The sequence below is a fragment of the Rhodamnia argentea genome, chromosome 8, assembly GCF_020921035.1.
Source record: "Rhodamnia argentea isolate NSW1041297 chromosome 8, ASM2092103v1, whole genome shotgun sequence".
Classification (NCBI taxonomy): domain Eukaryota; kingdom Viridiplantae; phylum Streptophyta; class Magnoliopsida; order Myrtales; family Myrtaceae; genus Rhodamnia; species Rhodamnia argentea.
Genome location: NC_063157.1, coordinates 24,127,895 through 24,148,616, shown reverse-complemented (window position 1 = coordinate 24,148,616; position 20,722 = coordinate 24,127,895). Strand labels below are relative to the sequence as shown.

At 39.4% G+C, this 20,722-nt stretch overlaps 1 protein-coding gene and 1 pseudogene across 1 annotated transcript; both read right to left on the bottom strand.

Annotated features, from left to right (window-relative positions):
- Positions 1-422: 422 nt before the first annotated feature.
- On the bottom strand, positions 423-1,926 carry LOC125316396 (NAC domain-containing protein 90-like). Its single transcript, XM_048284651.1, has 3 exons — positions 1,735-1,926; positions 1,258-1,568; positions 423-780 (listed from the first exon to the last, which is right to left on the bottom strand). Exons 1-3 carry the CDS (start codon positions 1,889-1,891, stop codon positions 544-546), a joined length of 705 nt encoding a protein of 234 aa, XP_048140608.1. The 5' UTR covers positions 1,892-1,926; the 3' UTR covers positions 423-543.
- A 16,477-nt stretch (positions 1,927-18,403) lies between these two features.
- LOC115735391 lies at positions 18,404-20,038 on the bottom strand (annotated as a pseudogene).
- Between the last annotated feature and the right edge of the window lie 684 nt (positions 20,039-20,722).

Genomic DNA, 20,722 nt, shown 5'->3' with positions numbered 1-20,722 from the left:
TTCACAAATATTGTCAATCAAACAAGATGTTTTGCGTGATGAGTTGTGTTGCAAAACAGTCTTTAAGATTGAATATCAATACTTACTAAATGTGAAGTACGAACCAGATCGCTAGTTGTTGCATACTGGGTCTGAATATACTCCCTAACTCAGAATAGATTTCGCATAGTCTAAAGATGCCAAGCATCTTGACAATATTCTTGTGCGACCTTTGCTGGTATTCTCATTCTACTCTAATGACATCCGTGATATCCATGAAGTAAAACTTCAGACACGATATCCAGATAACAGTAAACAGAGTCTGAATATGGTTCCTCCATGAATACTACCTGAAAATACTTTCATCGGTTTCAATAGACATTATGGAAGATTTTGACAATCTTGAAAACATATTGGGAAGTTTTCTAAACAATCCGTACTTAAACTGGATCTTTCAGCACCTAATGGAAACTATAAGGAAAAAACTATCGATCGACAAACAACTTTCAGTCAAAGATGGCAACACATCCAAAGGAAATTATTTTTCAAAGGACTGTGCTAAAACTAATTGAGTTGTTCCCAATCCCATATAGGTTCTTCTGTCTCCATGCTAGTCGTCCCAACCTCACTGGAAATTCCAGCATTATTTTCTATCGCCGATGAGGACTCTGATCCACCACTGCCTCCGCCTTCTCCGCCGTGTATCGTCTCTCTAGCAACCAACCCCAGTGGCCGTCGATTAAATGGCTGGGAGCTCTCGGATACAATGTACAGTCGGCACAAGGTGAATTCGTGTCTCAACTATATTGTTTCAAGAAGAAGATTATTTAGTACAAATTTGTTGCACCCGTGAAAAATTACAATTAAAAACTTTAATTTTCAAGGTGAATGTTTACTGATACACTTGTACATAGCACTGGCAAACTAAGGCAACCGCATAATATTTCTAATTCAGTAGCGCAAATTCTTTATAAGGGCCATATTTCTGCAATTTCATCCATTCGAACCTCTGTAAATATGAAAATCACTCACTTGCAAACATATTGAAAAACAAATTTGGCGAGATCCATGAGTGTAACCTACTGTAGAATATTAATTCCTCCAATCTAGGATGAACAACTTGACTCATCTAATAAACTATACAAAGTCGTTAATCAATCTAAGTAATGCATGCTTGTGAAGATTTCCCACCGCTGTTATTCTAACAAAAGTTGAGGACTGTTCATGCAATCGAACTGAAATGAAGATAAAATTCAATTAGTTCATGCATGCGCTTACCCTAAACGTGGGCATACTAGAACTTGAAGAATTGGAATTGGGAGGTGAGATTATTGCCATGGCTCTATACTCATTCAATCTCCATTTGGTTTTTCTTCCTGTTGGAGCTTTTCCCACGTAGAAGACCATAGACTTCTTCATCCCAATCATTTTGTTTTCAGATGAGTAGACATGACAAGGCGATCCGGTGGCCTTCCAGTAACCCACTGCCGTGCTTCTGCTCGCTCTCCCTCCTCTGGCTTCTCTCTCCTGCATCGGCGCAAAAAAGAACCACTGCTCTTTGTCTTCTCGGCACAGCTCTCCGGAAAGTTCTGCAGCAGCAAAACACACACAACAGCTCAAGAAAAAGTGTGAACTTTACGTACATTTCACGACAAACTTGCCCATTTCATTAGAGCCCGTGATTTCCTTCGGTGACAATGAACGAGAAACATCGAAAAATGAAGAAACGCCATGCATGTTTTCTTGTTCTTTTACCTGGGAGGTTCCAAGGCTCGGTGGCGTTAATGTCCAGGACCGGAATGATACGGGGGAGCCGGTCTTGTAGCGAGCCCTCGAGCTGGTTGTGCAAGTCGAAAGAGATGAGCTCTTCCTCCGTTGGATGGAACCTGAATCCTGTCGGATGATCCTCCATCGTATTTCTCTTCGACTTTATCCTAGGTTGTTAAAGTAGGAACTTGACACAGCTTGTGTTTTAGAGGCATATACATTTATATAGAAGTGGACCACAAAAAATTTCACGGTTGCAATCAGGCACACCGATAAAGATCCAAAGAACGTATGTAGTATATTTCTTCTTGTTGATTAGTGGTCCACTTGGAGTGACTTCTTCTTCTTCTTCTTCTTTTTTCAAATTTTCGCTTTTTCACATTTGAGAGTCACTTGTTTTATAATGAAAACATGTATCGAATCTTTGAAAACTTGCGCTGTGCACATGAGCGTTTCTAGTCGTTAGCTACAGTTATTTCCCAAACAAAAAGGATTAGTTATTCTGTATTTGGTAGTCCTTTGCAAATAAGATAGTATTCATCGTTATTTGTCACCAGGAAACTCCGAATAGATTTTTGAGGGGAAAAAAAAAAACGAATCTCGACTAGAGCCTTCAGGATCCAGATGCAGATGCCGTGATGCGAATGTCATTAGTGGTGCGTTCCTGGATCGATTGGATCAACATAAATCTAATCGAAGGCGAAACGATGTTGCAGCTAGAACCGGCGGATTGGGTCGACGACGTCGGATTGAGCTCAAATTCGGCAAGCTGAAGCGAAACGGCGTCCTGATCAATACTCACGGCCGTTGGCCGTGACTAATGATGAATTTTGGCGGTTCGAGAATGTTTAGATGGGTTTTCCTATTTTTTTTAGTATTTTTCGGGCTTATTTTTATTTCAGTGGCACTTTTGTAATTTTCTGTTTTTTGATATTTTGATTCCTAATTGGACTAGGGTTAGGATAACACCCTATAAAAGGTGTTTATCACATTTTTTTTTTAATAATCATCAATAATATTCAAATAATTTTCGAGATTTCTCTCCTTTAGCAAGGATTTTCTTGTGTTATTCGCCGAACGCCGCGTCGGGTGATATCAAAGCCTATGGCGACCGGCGGTGGTCTTCGTGACGATGCTCAGGAGACTGGAGCCCCAATCCTTGGGGACGACGCGCTGCAATGTTTGGAGCAGCTTTTAATGGAACGCATAGATCAACGATTTGATCAAGGCATTCGTCGTTTCGAAGAGCGATTTGACGAGATAGCGGATTGATTCGAGGGTCTCGGCGTTGATGTGAATCGGAATCGGCAACATGGCAGAAGGTCGGGTGCAGATTTTGCTCGCGGTGACCCCGTCGATAGGCCTATTCCTATTCGCGGGCAGGATAATCCTCTTTATTCAGAGAGTTCGGAAGAAGAGGAGACCGAAGTTTCGGATGAAGAACGTGCTGATTATGCAAACCGGAACAATTATGGAGGAATTCGAAGGGGACGTTACAATGATCGTGAAAGAAGAGACGGCAGGCGTCGCTATGACGATCGTGAAGGTAACGACTTTAAACTAAAAGTCGATATCCCTTTTTTTAATGGAGGTTTGGGAATAGAGGAATTTCTGGATTGGGTTGCTGATATAGATAAATTCTTCGATTATATGGAAACCCCGGTAAGAAAAAGGTGCGATTAGTAGCCCGTAGATTGAAGGGGGGGTGCGTCCGCATGGTGGGAGAGATTGCGGAATAGGAGAGAGAGAGAAGGAAAAGAGCGAGTTCGAACTTGGCAGAGGATGAGAAGGTTGCTGAAGCAAGAGTTCCTTCCTCCCGATTATGAACAGATCATGTTCCAGCAATATCAATGTTGCTAGCAAAGTAATCGGTATGTCCATGCGTACACGGCAGAATTTATGAGGTTGACGGAGCGGAATATCTGTCGAAGACGGAGGGGCAATAGGTGGCCGGATATCTCAATGGGTTGAAGCCCTTCATCCGAGATAAGATTGGAGTACAGCTTTTTACGGAATCAGTCTGCAAGCGAAGAACATGGCGATGAAGGCAGAGATGATGTAGCAAGAACAGGGTAAGAGGGGCTACGAGAACTATAGAGGTAGCGGTTCGAACAGTTCCTTAGAGAAGAGCGGCTTCAACAATCGTTATAACACAGAGCGGAGTCGGGATGATAAGGTGGTGGAGAAGCACCCTATGAACGAGGCGAGGGATAAGGGAACGCAAGCGCAGAAATCAGTAAACCCAAATCCTTACGCTAAACCAGCGGGGATAAAGTGCTACAGGTGTAATCAACCCGGGCACAAATCTAATGAATGCCCTCAGAGAAAGATAGTTAATATGGCCGCGAGGGAAGAGGAGGAAGATGAATATTGTTGTGAACCAAATGGCGACGAGGATGATTTTGAAGAAGAGGAAGAGGATGAGGTGAATTGCGTTGTGCGCAGGATGATGTTAGCCCCAAAACAGGAGGATGATTCGCAGCGCCATCGGTTATTCCGAACCAGATGTACCATTCCGGGAAAAATCTTTGCTGTGGTTATTGATAGTGGGAGCATGGAGAACATTTTCGGGAAAGAGGCGGTGAAGAAGATAGGAATACCTATGGAGAAGCATCCTAACCCATACACATTAGGATGGATTAAATCCGGAGCGGACAACATTCATGTGATCGAGCGATGTAAAATTCCATTCTCCATTGGTAAATATCATGATGAATTGTATTGTGATGTGGTAGACATGGATGTATGTCACGTGTTATTTAGGAGGCCGTGGTAATTTGATGTAGATGCTCAACATTCGGGGAGGAACAATCAGTATAGTCTCGTGAAGGATGGTGTGAAGTATACATTGCTGCCCCCGAAGAACAAAAGCAAACAGGTTGCCGGAAGTAATTTCCTTACTCTTACAAGGAAATTTGACTCTGAAATTAAGGAGACCAGGGAAATTCATGTTTTGGTAGTAAAGCAGGCAATTGAGGCAGAGGCTAAACAACAAGTAGAGGAGCAACCTGAATCCGTTAGACCTTTATTGAAGGAATTTAGCGAGTTGATGCCCGAAGAGATTCCAGACGGGTTGCCTCCTATGCGCGATATTCAGCACCATACGTACTTAATTCCTGGTGCTAGTCTGCCTAATCTACCGCACTACAGGATGAGTCCAAAGGAGAGCGAGATTCTAAAGGAGAAGGTGGAGGAGTTGCTGCGAAGGGGGCATATTCAGAATAGTATGAGCCCATGTGCCGTTCTCGCTCTGTTAACTCCTAAGAAAGATGGGAGTTGGAGGATGTGTGTAGATAGCAGAGCCATCAACAAGATAACTGTGGGCTACAAGTTTCCTATTCCAAGATTGGATGACATGCTGGATAGGTTGCATGGCGCTAAGTGGTTTTCAAAGCTGGATTTGAAGAACGGATATCATCAGATTCGTATTTAGCCTGGCAATGAGTGGAAGACAGCTTTCAAGACAAAAGAGGGGCCATACGAGTGGTTGGTGATGCCGTTCGGCCTTTCTAATGCTCCAAGCACTTTCATGAGACTTATGAATCAGGTTCTGAAATCTTTTATCGGCAAATTTGTCGTAGTTTATTTTGATGATATCCTGATTTATAGTAAAATTGAGGAGGAGTATTTGATGCATTTGAGGGAGGTGTTGACAGCTTTGCATATTAATAAGCTGTATGTTAATCTTAAGTAGTGTAGTTTTCTGACTAATAAGTTGTTATTCCTAGGATTTATTATCACCGCTGAGGGAATAGAGGTGGATGAGGCGAAAGTAAGAGCAATAAGAGAGTGGCCAGCTCCTAAAACAGTTTCTAAAGTTAGGAGTTTCCATGGGTTGGCTACCTTTTATAGGCGTTTTATTAAAAATTTCAGTACTATTGCGGCCCCAATTACAGAGTGTATGAAGAAGGGGAAATTTGTATGGGGGGAGGAAGCCGAGAATAGTTTTGTTGTTCTGAAGGAAAAATTATGTACCGTGCATGTTACGGCTTTACCCGATTTTGATAAACCGTTTGAAATGGACCGTGATGCTAGTGGCGTGGGCATAGGAGCTGTTTTATCTCAAGAGCGCAAACCAGTTTGCTATTTCAATGAGAAGCTTAGCGACTCGAGACAGAAGTGGAGTACTTATGACAAAGAATTTTATTCCGTCGTAAGGGCTTTGAAGACTTGGGAGCATTATCCGATTGGAAAAGAATTCGTGCTATATCCTAATCATGAAGCTTTGAAGTATCCGAATAGTTAGAAGAGGATTAGCAAAGACATGCACGCACGTTGGTGTCAATTTTTGCAAAAATTTCCTTTCAGATTACAACACAAGTTAGGTGTGCAAAATGTAGTAGCCGATGCGTTGAGCGGGAGAGCCGGCTTGTTGATTACGTTAAGCCAAGACATTACGGGATTCGAGCAACTGAAAGACTGTTATGCAGGTAATGATGACTTTGGGCAGATTTGGGGGTCATGTGCTGCTAGTCAACCTGTGCAAGAATTCTATGCCATGGATGGTTATCCGATGCGAGGTAATCAGCTTTGCCTTCCTCGAACCTCATTACGAGAGAAGGTAATTCGTGATTTACATGAAGGATGTTTAGCTGCACATCCGAGACGCGACAAAACTATTGCTGCCGTTAGGGAGCGATTTTACCGGCCCCGATTGCGTAGAGATGTCGGCAGGTACGTGCAAAAATGTTATGTTTGTCAGATCGCTAAGGGGCAATCTAAGAATACAAGTCTATACATGCCTTTACCTGTTCCCGGCAATATATGAGAAGATCTGTCTATGGATTTTGTGCTTGGTTTGCCACGAACCCAAAGAGGCGTAGATTCTGTTTTTGTTGTGGTAGACAGATTTTCCAAGATGGCATACTTCATCCCTTGTAGGAAAACGTCTGATGCAGTAAGCGTGGCCAGATTATTTTTCAAAGAAGTAGTTCGCTTGCATGGAGTGCCTAAATCTATTACTTCCGATAAAGACAGTAAGTTTCTGGGGCACTTTTGGAGGACTTTGTGGAAGCTCTTTGACTCTTCTTTGAATTTTAGTAGCACAACACACCTGCAGATCGATGGTTAGACAGAGGTGGTCAATAGAACTCTGGGCAACTTGATTCGAAGCATCCGTGGAGACAAGCCGAAGCAGTGGGATATTGCTTTATCTCAAGCAGAGTTAGCTTATAATAATGCAGTCCATAGTTCTATTGGCGGGTCGCCTTTTCTCGTTGTTTATACAAAGGCGCCTCAAGATACTCTAGATTTGATACGATTGCCTAAGCAAACAGACAAGAGTGTTGCGGCGAATCATATGGCTAAACAGATTGTAGAGGTGCATCATGAAGTCAGACAGAAGCTGGAGGAAGCTAATAAGAAGTATAAGGCAGCCGCAGATAAGCACATGCGAAAGCAGGTGTTTGAGGTAGGTGATCGTGTCATGGTGTTTCTTCGTAAGGAGCGGTTACCAGCTGGATCTTACAACAACCTGCAGCAGAAGAAGTACGGGCCTTATACTGTCGGCAGGAGAATCAATGATAATGCTTATGTTATAGACCTTCCACATAGCATGGGCATATCCAACATTTTTAATGTTGCTGATTTGTCGCTATTCCATGAGTCAACCGAGCCGATGTATCCGGATTCCGATTCTAACTCGAGGACGAGTTTTTCTCAAGTGGAGGAGAATGATGCGGATGTCATTAGTGGTGCGTTCCTGGATCGATTGGATCAACATAAATCTAATCGGAAGGCGAAACGGTGTTGCAGCTAGAACCAGTGGATCGGGTCGACGACGTTGAATTGAGCTCAAATTCGGCAGGCTAAAGCGAAACGGCGTCTCGATCAATACTCACAGCTTTTGGCTGTGACTAACGATGAATTTTGGCGGTTCGAGAATGTTTAGATAGGTTTTCCTATTTTTTTTAGTATTTGTCGGGCTTATTTTTATTTCAATGGCACTTTTGTAATTTTTCGTTTTTTGATATTTTGATTCCTAATTGGACTAGGGTTAGGATAACACATTATAAAAGGTGTTTATCACGTTTTTTTAAAAATAATCATCAATAATATTCAGATAATTTTCGAGATTTCTCTCATTTAGCAAGGATTTTCTTGCGTTATTCGCTGAACGCTGCGTCATGTCGGGTACTCGAGTCCGGGCTGTTGGGGTCTTGGGTCCGATTCATCGGGGTTCGAGGGTTCATTTCCCGTTCGCGCACTCCGGACGACTTGCACTAGGGGAGAGGTCAAGTTGTACTCTGAATATTATGTCACACGCCGTCTTTTTCGTACATCAAGTTGTTTATTTATCGGAAACATCCTCGTTGGAAACATTCTTTTGCCGAAGAAGTAAAGGAACAGCTAACAGAGACCAAGGCAAAGACGATACTTGTAAATATTCTTGATCTCCGGCCATGTATAGTCAATCTTGTCTTCGACCATTGGCACGTTCCCACTCGCAAAGGTTGTATCCCAAGACAAAGACAAAGGCAAAGGTGATACTTATTATTTCTCAACACTCCGTCACATTTTTTCAATTGGCTTTGGCCTTTGGGTGGAGGACAGAGATAGAAGTAACGTTAAAAGAGGAATTGGATTTAATTTATGTCCAGAGTTTTTACGCCCTGGGACCCTTCTTCAACTTGACAACTTTAATGTAGCAACCGATCTGGAAGAATTTTCAGGTCAGAGTTTTCTCCTCTTGATCGATTCAAAACTATTTCGTCAACGTGCTCAAATTTAAATTGCATAAGCTTATTCTTCATGCTATCCTGTGTGCATGAAGCCATGAAGGATCTTTTCGCCTATAACCTCCTTTTTTTTATTTTCTTTCCAGACGTGTGGATGATTCTAATGTTTTGTTTTTTTTGGAGAAAGGGGTTTTCGTTTTCTTTTCTTTTTTTATACTTGTAGATTTATGAAAGAGTTGCGTTAACAAATTAGTGGTTAAAAAGAAAATTTATCGGTCACCATATTCTTTTAGGCAATTTTGTTGGTGGACTTACTGACATTTAATGAAATTACCGAGTTTCTTAAAAAATTGCAAATTTACCAACTTCTCTTTATCTTTTATCAAAATTTATTTGTTTCTCCTACCAATTCTTCAAATTTTTTTACAAGAAAATTCTAAATAAGGGTTTGAAGTGCCCTCATTTTCTCAAAAGATGATCTAAAGTGAACATGTAGGCTTATCTAACTATTGGAACGTGCAATGAAAATCTAATACATTCATTTGAGGAGATTATAAAAAGAAAATCCAAGTCCAAGCCCTTCAATATATACAGTTTGACACACATTTACTCAAGAGCTTAAGCTAATGAGTTATGAGACAATTACAATATATGAACTCCCCCACACAACATAAATTCTCCGATATGGGACTTTTCTCACACAACTTACACGTGTATTGCAAAAATTTCTCCTCACATGTAAGACCGGTGTTCGGTATACTCTCCTTAGTTCGGGTATGCTTCTGCATTAACATGTCTCAACTTGAATCTTCAATGACCACCCTAATCCCTAACATTAATTTTTTTTTTTGGTCGATAATCCCTAAGATTAACTATTAACTTATAAAACGGGTTGGTAAGTAAGGCAAATACTAGTGCTAACTCAACAGAATAGTTGGTAAACAACTCAAAGGAGATTTAGTAACCTAAAATTAATCATTGATTTGGTTAAAGAAAAGTCAGTAAGTCGCACAAAAACGGCTGTTAATTTCATAAAACAGTTAGTACACTCAAGGCATTGATAAGAAAAATAAAAATAAGTTAGTAAAAATGAGCGAAGTATTCCTTTTTTTTTTTTTTTTTGTTAGAGATTTGGGGCAGTTGGTAATTGAAAAACTACAAGGACGTCGATAACTAACTTAAATAAGATTTGGTGAAGCAAAACTAATTGGCCACTCAGTCAGAGAAAAATGGTGATTACCCTAATAAAATTTGGTATTTTTCTAAAAAAGAGTTGGTGAATTTAAAAAATTGGCAAGTAAGGCAAATAAAAGTGGTAACTCCATAGAAAAGTTGGTAAATATAAGAAAAAGAACAAACGAATGTTCTTAAGCAACTCAAATTAGGATTAGTATCCCAAAGGTAGTTGGTTTGGCCAAAAGAAAGGACGAACCAACATCATGGAAGTCCACATAGAAATTTCTATGATAAAATAAAATATATAATTATGCAATGTCGACTTAGTCCAAGCTGTCACCGTATTCCAAGAGCTACTTTCCGCTTTCAAAAAGTCGACATTATCCAGGCGTGCTAAAATATCATTCTCTTACAAGCAAAAGAATTAGAAGATGAGGAAATATTACGTTGATCAGCTGTCAACGTTGGGTTTGTGTCTGCGTGTGAAATGTGAATGACAGCCATGGAGATCGTGATATCTAGTGACTTACACTCGTGGAGGTCGGCCGCCACACAGACAAAGATTGGTGTCCAATGAGGCGAGGGACGTACATGCAATTGGAGGGACAAAGGTGACAACCATCATATGATCGAGGATCGCGGCATTCAAAGAGAGATGTAAAGAGAGCGTGAGAGGCGTGACGACCTGAGGAAAATAGAACTCATGAGGTGCATCGATGATGAGGGCTCGTGAGGCACAGAGCTAGCATCGTGGATGAAGAAAGAAGGGAGAAAAATAGAGCACATGCCCTCTATAGCTAGTATCCCAACATGCACTTCAGTTTCCTCCCCAAAGCTTCGTTTGACATGGTGGTAACATGAATGTGGGAACACAAGAATTGTTCAAGTGCTGACTGCTTTTTGTGGTCACAAGGCAAAAAGATAAGACAGAAGAGGGGGAGATTTTCCCTCGGTCAATGTCAAGACATTCAAATCAAAATCTAAGAGGGCGTTAGGTGACCACAATCCGATGGAGATACGCGTTAATCAAGGAAAATGCTGACATCATGGTAGTCATCGTATAAACTTCCACGATAAAATAAAATATTTAAAGACGATATGCTGAAAGTTCCAAATCAATTTTGGAGTTAACAAAGTGTTTTTACTCAATTATAAATCCTAAGGTTCTCATCTGGTAAGTGTCCATGCAATGTTTTTGTATTCATTTTGGTCCTGAAATATAACCTAATCCTTCAACTAAAACAAGCAAATCGCAACTCAGAAAAAACAATGCAAAAAAATCACAATCAACTCATTAATGCAACAACGAGTAAAAAGTAAAGTACTCTAGTAAAGTTTGGTACTTCCTAAAAAAGAGTCGGTAAAATTTAAAAGTTTGGTTAGTAAGGCAAATAAAAGTGGTAAATCCGTAGAAAGGTCGGTAAATATAAGGGGGGAAAAAATAAACAAACGCTGTTAAGCAACTCAAATTGGAATTGGTATCCCAAAGCTAGTTGGTTCGGCCAAAAGCAAGCTCGAACCAACATCATAGTAGTCAACATAGAAACTTCCGTGATATGTTCAATTGCTCCAGAGAGAGCTTGGGCCGCAAGAAACTCAAGAGGTTCATTCAATGATACACGGCAGAGGAGAATGCCATCCGGGATCATGTCATTACATATTTTATTACACTTTCTGCAACTTCGTGGCCGCGGCATCGAGCTCGCTTTTGGGTCTTGGCTTGAAAAATATCTCATGCATGATGATCTCTCTCATTCAGGACGTGCCTCTCTTTACAATTAATTGGCTAATCTTCGTATCATGTCATGCCACGTTGCCACTAACGATCATAAAATAGGACTGACCATTCGCGCTCAATTGTCATAATCGGGATTTGTAATTATAGTAAATCGTGTGCTTTCATCGATTATTAGGTTAAATCTCGAATCATTTCACAATTAGGTTAATTAGCTGCATAAACGTTAATTGGTCTGAAGTCGTCTTGCGAGAAATAGTTTTCCTCACCGAAGATACAAAGGAAAACTCTTATACTCCCCACTTCTCACTATCCACGATTGATGTTTACTTAGACAATGTTTAATCTACGTCACACACTGGTGTCCTATGATAGTCGCGTTAGTTGGATTTTGCCTCGTGGGATAGTGAGTACCCTTTCTTCCAAGCCCCTCGGGCCTCGGCCAATCGTCACTCAGCCAATTCCGGGATTCGGTTAGATGCTTTATATATTAGAAGGACTGGATTAAAATAGAAAAGTAATGAAAGCATAAGAATGGAAAATAATTTTTTGTCCGAAATAAATTGTGGATTGACGACTTTGTTATGCCTAGCCTAGCGCGACCAAGCCCGGTCTGGGCCACCTCTTGAGAAGCCAAAATCATTTTTCGTTAAATTTTTTATGAATGGGATATGAATTTATGCTAGAGTTCTATTTTCTAACTTTTTTGTCCTTTATTAATGAACTGTTCTTTTGTCCTTTTCTTAATGAACTCAAACGAAGCTCCTCTGTTGGAAAAATTGCAGCTCAAGCGTTTTGTTCGTCAAAAGGACTTCATCAGGGCACTTTTTTTTTTTTTTTTTTTAGAAGGAGACTTGAATCAATTGAAAGATATATAATATGATCATATTTCATGTATAAGTTTTAGGATTTTCGATATACTTTTCTCTATTGATGACCATGGATATACGAATTTAGTAGAAATATCTACTCCAACACTCTTTTCCATAAAAAAACGAAATTACAAGTAAATTCCGTGAAATTCACCATGATCGATCTCCTCATTCAATTGACTTTACAACGATTATAGCGGTAGACGGAATTCTAGTTCAAGCTGGTCTAAAATTCTGTCGTAATTCTTGAAGCTCCCTTCTCTTCCCAATTAAGTATATTAATGACATGTGTTCAAACAATTAGTTCGTGCTTTTATTCTTTGGTTCTTTTGATAATGCTAGAGATAAAGTTTATCTTCAAATTGGTCCATCATTCCTCTTTTTTACTCTATAATTGTTAATGGGCTAAAGTACACTACAAGTGTCAAAACTTGTGTAGGGCACTTACTTTAATGCCAAAACTTTCAAAACAATTACTTAAGTGCCAATTTTTTTGAAAACTGCTCACTTCGATGCCAACTCCAATTTGAGTTAATATGGCTTGCTGGAAAATCCGGCGAGCCTATTTTTTATTAATATTTGAGTTGACGTGACTCGTTGGAGTTGGCAGTGAAATGAACATTTTTCAAAAAATTTGACATTTAAGTGATCCTTTTGAAAGTTTTGGTACTAAAATCATTATTTTTCAAAAAATTTAACACTTAAGTGATCCTTTTGAAAGTTTTGGCATTAAAGTGAGCGTCGTACACATATTTTGATACTTGTAATGTACTTTAAGCCATTGTTAGTGATAGGTTTTATGGGTAGGCCGCCCATGTTGGGCTAACCCAGCCCATAACTTGCAAATGTAACAACCTTTGGCAGTTACTTGTTTTTCAACGTGATATAATTGTTCTTTAACTTTGAAGCAAAAAGAAGATGAAGGACGCTACTTCTATTTTGAATGATAAAAAAAGAAGAACTCCCCCTCAAGGCTACATTCAAGACATTTAATCCGTGAAGAAGGTATGTTCCAAGGTGTGATATATCCAATTCAATCAATGTAATATACCCAATTCGGTTCGATTTGATTCGGTTGTTCTGAAAAATCGAACCATTGACATCCCTATTTTTCAAGATGTTCGGATGTCAATGTCTTCAAAAAGGATTTTGGTTTATAAGTAAATGAATGTGACAATTGTTCAAAAAGTCGTATACTTATTGTATGACCGCCAAATTAGTCATACATTTTCATTTTGTTCAATTTAGTTCTAAATTTTTTGACGATATTCCAATGTAGTATATTTGGCAAAATTTGACTGGAAATCACCGACGTAGATGCCAATATTGATGTAGACAATGTTTCTAGTTTGTGTTTTTTTTTTTACTTTATCTTTTCCCTTTTCTTTTTATTTTCGTCTATGATCTCAATGATGGCTGGTCACAGGCCATCATCAAGATTGGCCACGGGAGAAAAAGAAAACAAAAGAAAATCAAAATTTTAAAAAATTGCAAAAATCTTCGACTTTAGCAATTCCGAATGACTACATTTGAAAATTATCAATAGGTTTAAAATTAAATTGATTAAATTGAATAGTATAAGACCAAATTGGCCATCGTACAATAGGTCTAAGATTTTGTGGGCAATTTTCTTGCCTGGCTGGGACCTACCTTAGTGGGCCTATAGGCCACTAAGCTCATCATTAGGTCTAATGGATAGTACGTGAAAGGTATCAATAGGGTATGAATTCTGAAAGTATTCACATCGTAAATGATCTTTTTTAGATTGGCCGATCCACAATGGGGAAATTTCTTCCTAAATTATTATCCAACATGTCATGTAGTGATGCCGGTTTGGTTAATTCCTCTACTCTCGATAGTGCTAATCAATGTATCGTCTACTTTCGGGATAAATACATCGTGAGTGCGATAACTTGTGTACGGCGTTCACTTGAGTGCCATAACTTTCAAAACGTCACTTGAGTGCAATAACTTTCAAAAATCGTTCACTTGAGTGCTATGTCAATTTTTCCGGCATCTACGTCGGCTTTTTCGGAGTGCCACGTCAGCGATGGCACTCAAGTGAATAATTTTTGAAAGTTATGTCACTTAAATGAACGTTTTGAAAGTCATGGCACTCAAGTGAACGCCATACAAAAGTTATGGTACTAATAGTGTAATTATCCCGTCTACTTTCCAATGTAAATTGGCATCAATAGCGACGCACGACGCCAAAAGGTTGTGAAAATAAGCTTTCTATCCCTTGCATAATGTCGCTTGTTTTTATCTGTCTTCGTAGGTTGTCTTTGAATCTCAACGTAGCCCAAGCTCGTTAAAATATGCTTCCCTTATGCGGAAAAGAATGAGGAAGACGAGCAAATGTTACAGTGATCGGTAGACACGATCGCGTGTCAGGCACGATGACCATTTGATAAAAATTTAACTACCCAACTAAAGTTGCTAAGTATGAACATATGAGTTTTGAGTCGGTAATGATTAAGGATTATATGTGGGATTTTAGGAAAATGTTGGGGAGATATTCATGGGGGATTTATTTGGGGAGTTGGCCGGTTCTTGATTGTAGGAAAGGTATATATCACAATTTATATTGAAATTTATCCCTCTTGAATAATTGACATTACGGATCAACTTACGTCACAAAAATAATATATTTGGATTGTGTTGAATCAAATACACCCTTACCAAACCCTAGCCCCATTTTTTATTTCATCTCTACTCAGCACTGTGATTCCGTTGCTCATTGCCACCACATCTGTCAAAGTCGTCACCGACGAGCTACCGCCACCTCCCAACTCACATATAAGGTGTGTGCGCATCTGTGTGCGCGTGTTTGTGTGAAATATGAATCATGGTTATGTAAGCATGGATTTCTGGTGACTTGCTCGCGTGGATGTCGACCACCGCACAAGCAAAGATTTGGAGTCTTATGAGCCGAGCGAGAGAGCAAGAGAGATGCAATGACGTTGGTGGTTGTAATGTTGGATCGAGGTAGTCGATGGGGTTCATAATGCAAGGATGCATTGTGGAAGAAGAAAGAGAAGAGAAAAATAGAAAGAAACGAAACACATCTCAACCATTGAATACTTAAATGGGTAAATTATATGTACAAATTTAATCTTTAAACTTAGAGAATCTTAATCATTACAACGAGTAGGTATCGCCTATATCTGACGATTGTGAACCTAGACATGCATTATTGGATCGGATAAGTTTCATGTGGACAATGTCATCAACAGATATATATATATATATATAGAAACTGGCCCAAACATAAACTGGTTCAAAAAATTCGGGTTAGGCACGAAAATGTTTTCATTATTAATGAAAAATTTTATTAACTTGCAAAATTTCATTATTTAGTACTATAAGAAATGTGGGGGTTGTTCTTATTTTACCTAAGGAATATTGTGGGGGCAGCGGAGATACTTTAAGCATTAATATATTATTATTCACTTGTGAAATTTTTTTTTTTTTCCATCTGAGACGGAAAATAATAGATGATGTATTACTAGAAATATTAAAAAAGAACCTACGGGCTGGGCAGATCATTTTGGGCTCACACATTGAAGCCCGAAATGGAATGGGCCTGAAATTCCGGTGCCGATTATTGGGGCTAAGGGATTTCGGGTGGAGTCCGACTGTGTTCAGGAATTTTATTTTTCGCCCCTGGTTGGACTTTTCCATGTGAGGCGACTATGGAAGCAATAGGTCTACTGTTTACTTCCACTTAGAAGTGGTGGTAGTTGGAGGATATTATGCTTCGAAGATTATGAACAAGAGAATAATAATCGTCCCGTCACGACTTGGCAGAACGATAAAAAAAAAAAAAAAACTGAATTCCCTCCAATAAGCAAGGATAAGCGAAAAAATACAAAAAAAAAAAAAAAAAACTCTCAAACCCGTCGCATTGCTACCAATTTAATCATAAACTTTTCAATTGCACCAATTTAGTTCTAAACCTTTTATCTTGGTACCAATTCAATCAATCCGATCAATTTAGGTTGGAAATCGCCGACGTTCACGCCACTCATCCTAAGTGGTACGACCAAGACCGACGTAGACATTATTTAACAAAATTTTAAATTATTATTTTTCTTTTTTTTCATTCTTTTCCTTTTTTGCATAAACATTGGTCGACAAGGGTTGCGATCATCACCAAATCTGGCTAGGGCCTTCAAGGCTGCGAAGGCCCTTGCCTTGGGCCTTTGCGACCTCCATTGGCCGTGGGTGATGCGGCCCAAGCCGGGGTTGGCGAGGGCTTGCTGGTTCTTGCCAACAGTCGATGAGGGTCAGCTAGCCCTCACTAGTGGCCATCAAGGGCTAGCCAGCCCTCACCTAGTGGCCGATAAGAATTGAGAGAAAAAAAAAAGAATGATAAAAAAGACAAAATAATCAAAATTTTAAAATTGTTTAAGAAAATGTTAAAAAATGTCCACTCGCTCCGTAAGATGGCTATCCACGTCAATGATTTCTGGTTAAAATTAGCTTACTTGGGCTAAATTGGCGTAATACAAAAAGGTTTCGGACTAAATTGGTCCAATTGAAATGGAAGTTTATTTAATTTTTAGAATTTCTAGCTTGCATGACCATTAGCCCGAGGGTCGCCGGCCCTCACCCAGCGGGGCTTTGAACCAGAAAACAAAAAAGAAAAGAAAGAAAAAGAAAAGATACAAACAAAATAAAAATAAAAATAAAAATTGAACCGAACTGGATTTTTGGTTCAGTTCACATTCAATTCGGGATGAGATTCGATTCAGTTCAAACTTATACCATAATGATTCAATTCCATTCGATTTTCTTGAAAAATCAAACCGATCCGAATCATTGGTACCCCTACAAAATTCTAACCAAAGTACAATTTTTTGCGATAATACAAAAGTGATTTCGCCGCAAGAGACCGAAGAGGTTCATATCCAATAGCCGAGGGCATCATCATCTGGAATCACGTGATAAACTATTATTGACGTCTTCTGACGAAATAAAAAAACCTCTTATTGATGTCACTCTAACACGAGTTAGTGCGGTCATGACGTCAGATTTTTAGTTACAGTGGTGAATTTTCAACTGGAGAAAAGGTTTCCAAGGTGCCCTTTTCATGGAAGCCTTGAGGTGTTGTGGGTTGTGGCGGTAATTACAGAGTCAAAAGAGAGGACTGACGGACCTTCTTGAAGGCACGCGCTCATCCCTAGCATTTATCGAAAGAGCCAAAGAATAAAAGCACGAGCTAATCATTGAAAGCATGTAATTTGATTGATATGCTTCCAGAAGGAAGTTCTAGAATCAAGATCAAATGTTAGACCGGCTTGGATCAGAATTCTTTCAACTAATAGAATCACTGTAAAATCGGATCGAGTGGTAAGATCGATGATGATGCATTTCACAAGGTCTCTTACGTTGCTTGTCAGTATTGAACTTCTTGTTATTTTGTTTTTTATTTATGAAAAGAGTGACGGAGTAGATATTTCTCAACTGAAATTCTTGTTCTCCTGCACAACGATAACTAGGTTATCGATGATTTTTGTATAGTTTAGGTTTGTATTTCACTGATATATTGGGATTGGACCCATAAATAGTTATTTTACCGTTTAGATATAATCTCTTTCTTTTGTAATTGATTGTTATAAGAGAGATGTGGTCATTGTGCTAACTATAGTGGATCATCCGCTGGATGTAGTCTTAGATTAAAGGTGAATTATAATAAATATTGCATCTCGTTTTTTTTTTTTTCCTTTCTCATCTTTACACTCTATTTTGTTATATTTATGCACGTAATCCTAACAAGAATGAGGTACTTGATGGGGTACTCTATAAAAAGCTACGCTTAACATGTGTCGGGTTCTTCAAATTCGTAACGCACGTCACTTACATTTGCTTTTAATTACTTGTTCAGATTTTCGATTATCCTAATGTGATGTCAAGTGCACATTCTCTACCTACTTCCTCGCCACATGAATAGAGCAAAGTGAACAACTACATAAGCACACTGAGCAGTACGATAGAATCTGAAAGAAAAGGCTCATAAAATCGATACTAGACATCCTGGACCCCTTGATCAAGATGTTTTTATTCTCTTCTAGATGCACAAAATTAGAGGACAAAATTTGTCATTAAATGAATGAGATCCGTACTTAAACTGGATCTTTCAGCGCCCAATGGAATCTATAAGGGGAAAAAAAAATCAATTGACAATTCGGAGAAAATTATTTTTCTAAGTGTTGTGTTAAAACAAATTGAGTTGTTCCCAATCCCGTATAGGTTCTTCTGTCAACAAGCTAGTCGTCTCAATCTCACTGGAAATTCCAGCATCATTTTCCATCGCTGATCTTGACGAGGACCCTGATTTGCCGCCGCCGCCATCTCCACCGTGTACTGTCTCTCTAGCAACCAACTCCAATGGCCGACGATTAAATGGTCAGGAGCTCCGAGACGCAACGTACAATCGGCACAACGTGAATTCGTGTTTCAACTGTAAAGTTTCAACGATAAAATTATTTATTACAAATTTTTGCACATGTAGAAAACATAATTAAAAAGTTCTATTTTCGAAGTGAATGCTTACCGGTACACTAGTACATGACATTGGCAAACTAAGGTAAGGGCATAATATTTCTAATTTTTTTTTTTTGGTCGGATATTTCTAATTCAATAGTGCTAATTTTGTATAGGGTGCTGCTAGCCTGATAGTATGACAAGATCGTTAGTTATTTTTGACTACACGATCTCCCAATCAATGAGTGTTTTATGCAAAACATGCGGCAATGATGTGGGGATCTACAGTTGAGATTATACTATCCGTGACACCACTATCAGGAAAGTATTTTCCTTCTTTATAAGGGTTATAGTTCCGCAATTTCATGCGTTTGAACCTCTGATAGGTGTGTTGTACATATGAACATCACTCGCTTGCGAAGATATTTAAAAGTAAGTTTGGCAACATCCTTGAGTGCAACCTACTGCAGAATATTAATTCCTCAAATCTAGGATGAAGAAAAACATGATTTATCAATCAATCAAGTAATGCATGCTTGTGAAGATTTCCCACCGCTGTTATCTCTAATAAAAGTTGAAGACTCATGATGCAGTCGAACTGAAATGAAGACCAAAAGTTCACTTAGTCCATGCATGAGCTTACCCTAAACGTGGGCATACTAGAACTTGAAGAATTGGAATTGGGCGGTGAGATTATCTCCGTGGCTCTGTACTCGTTCAATTTCCATTTGGTTTTTCTTCCTGCTGGAGCTTTGCCCACGTAGAAGACCATGGACTTTCTCATCCCGATCATTCCGTTGTCCGATGAGTAGACGTGAGAGGGCGATCCGGTGACCTTCCAGTAATCCACCGCCGTGCTTCTGCTCGGTCTCCCTCCTCTGGCTTCTCTCTCCTGCATCGGGGCGAAGAAGAACCACTGCTCTTTGTATTCTCGGCACAGCTCTCCGGAAAGCTCTGCAGCAGCAAAACGCACTCAACACCGCAAGAAACAGCGAAAGCTTTACGTGCAATTCGCAACAAGTTCGCACATTTATCAGAACCCATGATTTCTTTCCTTGAGATGAACGAGAAACGTCGAGAAATGAAGAAATGCCATGCGTGATCTCTTGTTCTTTTTACCTGGGAGGTTCCACGGCTTGGTAGCGCAAATGTCGAGGACCGGAATGATCCAGCGGAGCCGGTCCTGCAGCGAGCCCTCGAGCTGGTTGTGCAAGTAGAAAGAGATGAGCTCTTCCTCGGTTGGATGGAACCTGAAGCCTGTTGGATGATCCTCCATCGTGCTTCTCTTTTGACTTTATCCTAGTTTTTTAAAGTAGGAACTTGACGGCAGAATTGGTGGTAGCTTGTGTTTTAGAGGCATAATAGCTAATAGATCTGGACTCGATGTTTATATTGAAGTGGAACACTCGGTCCATTGAGGAGGAAAAGACCTTAGCGTGTGCAATTAGTCTTTTTCACATTTGAGAGTAACTTGTCTTATAATGATTAGTGGTCGGAAGATTGGTGGTCCACTTGGAGTGACCCTTTTTTTTCTCCCCCAGTCTTTCACATTTGCGAGTTACTTATTTTATAATGATTGTATTAGCAATCTTTGAAAACTTATACTTATGAACTTTTCTAGTTGTTAGCTACAACTCGTCTGCTTATATTTCACACAAAATGAACCTTACTGAAAAATCCAAAAACATTTTTTTTTTAAAAGGTTTAATTATTCTGTATTCAGTAGTCCTCTGCAAATAAGATAGTAGTCATTTTCTGCAGAAAATTACCCAAAAAATAATAAATCTATTGCAATTATGCAAAATCAGCCCTAATTTTTTCTTTTTTTTTTTGCCAATTGAGTTGTAAACATCTTGCATTAATGTCAATTCAGTCCATTGGCCGGCTTACATTGACATGACGCCAACACCGACGGGGACAATTGCTAATATTATTACAATATTTTTTTTTCTTTTCTTTTTCTTTCTTTTTTTTTTTTTCCCATTGTGGTCGGCGAGGGCTTCATGAACCTCGCTTGGCCATGGGGG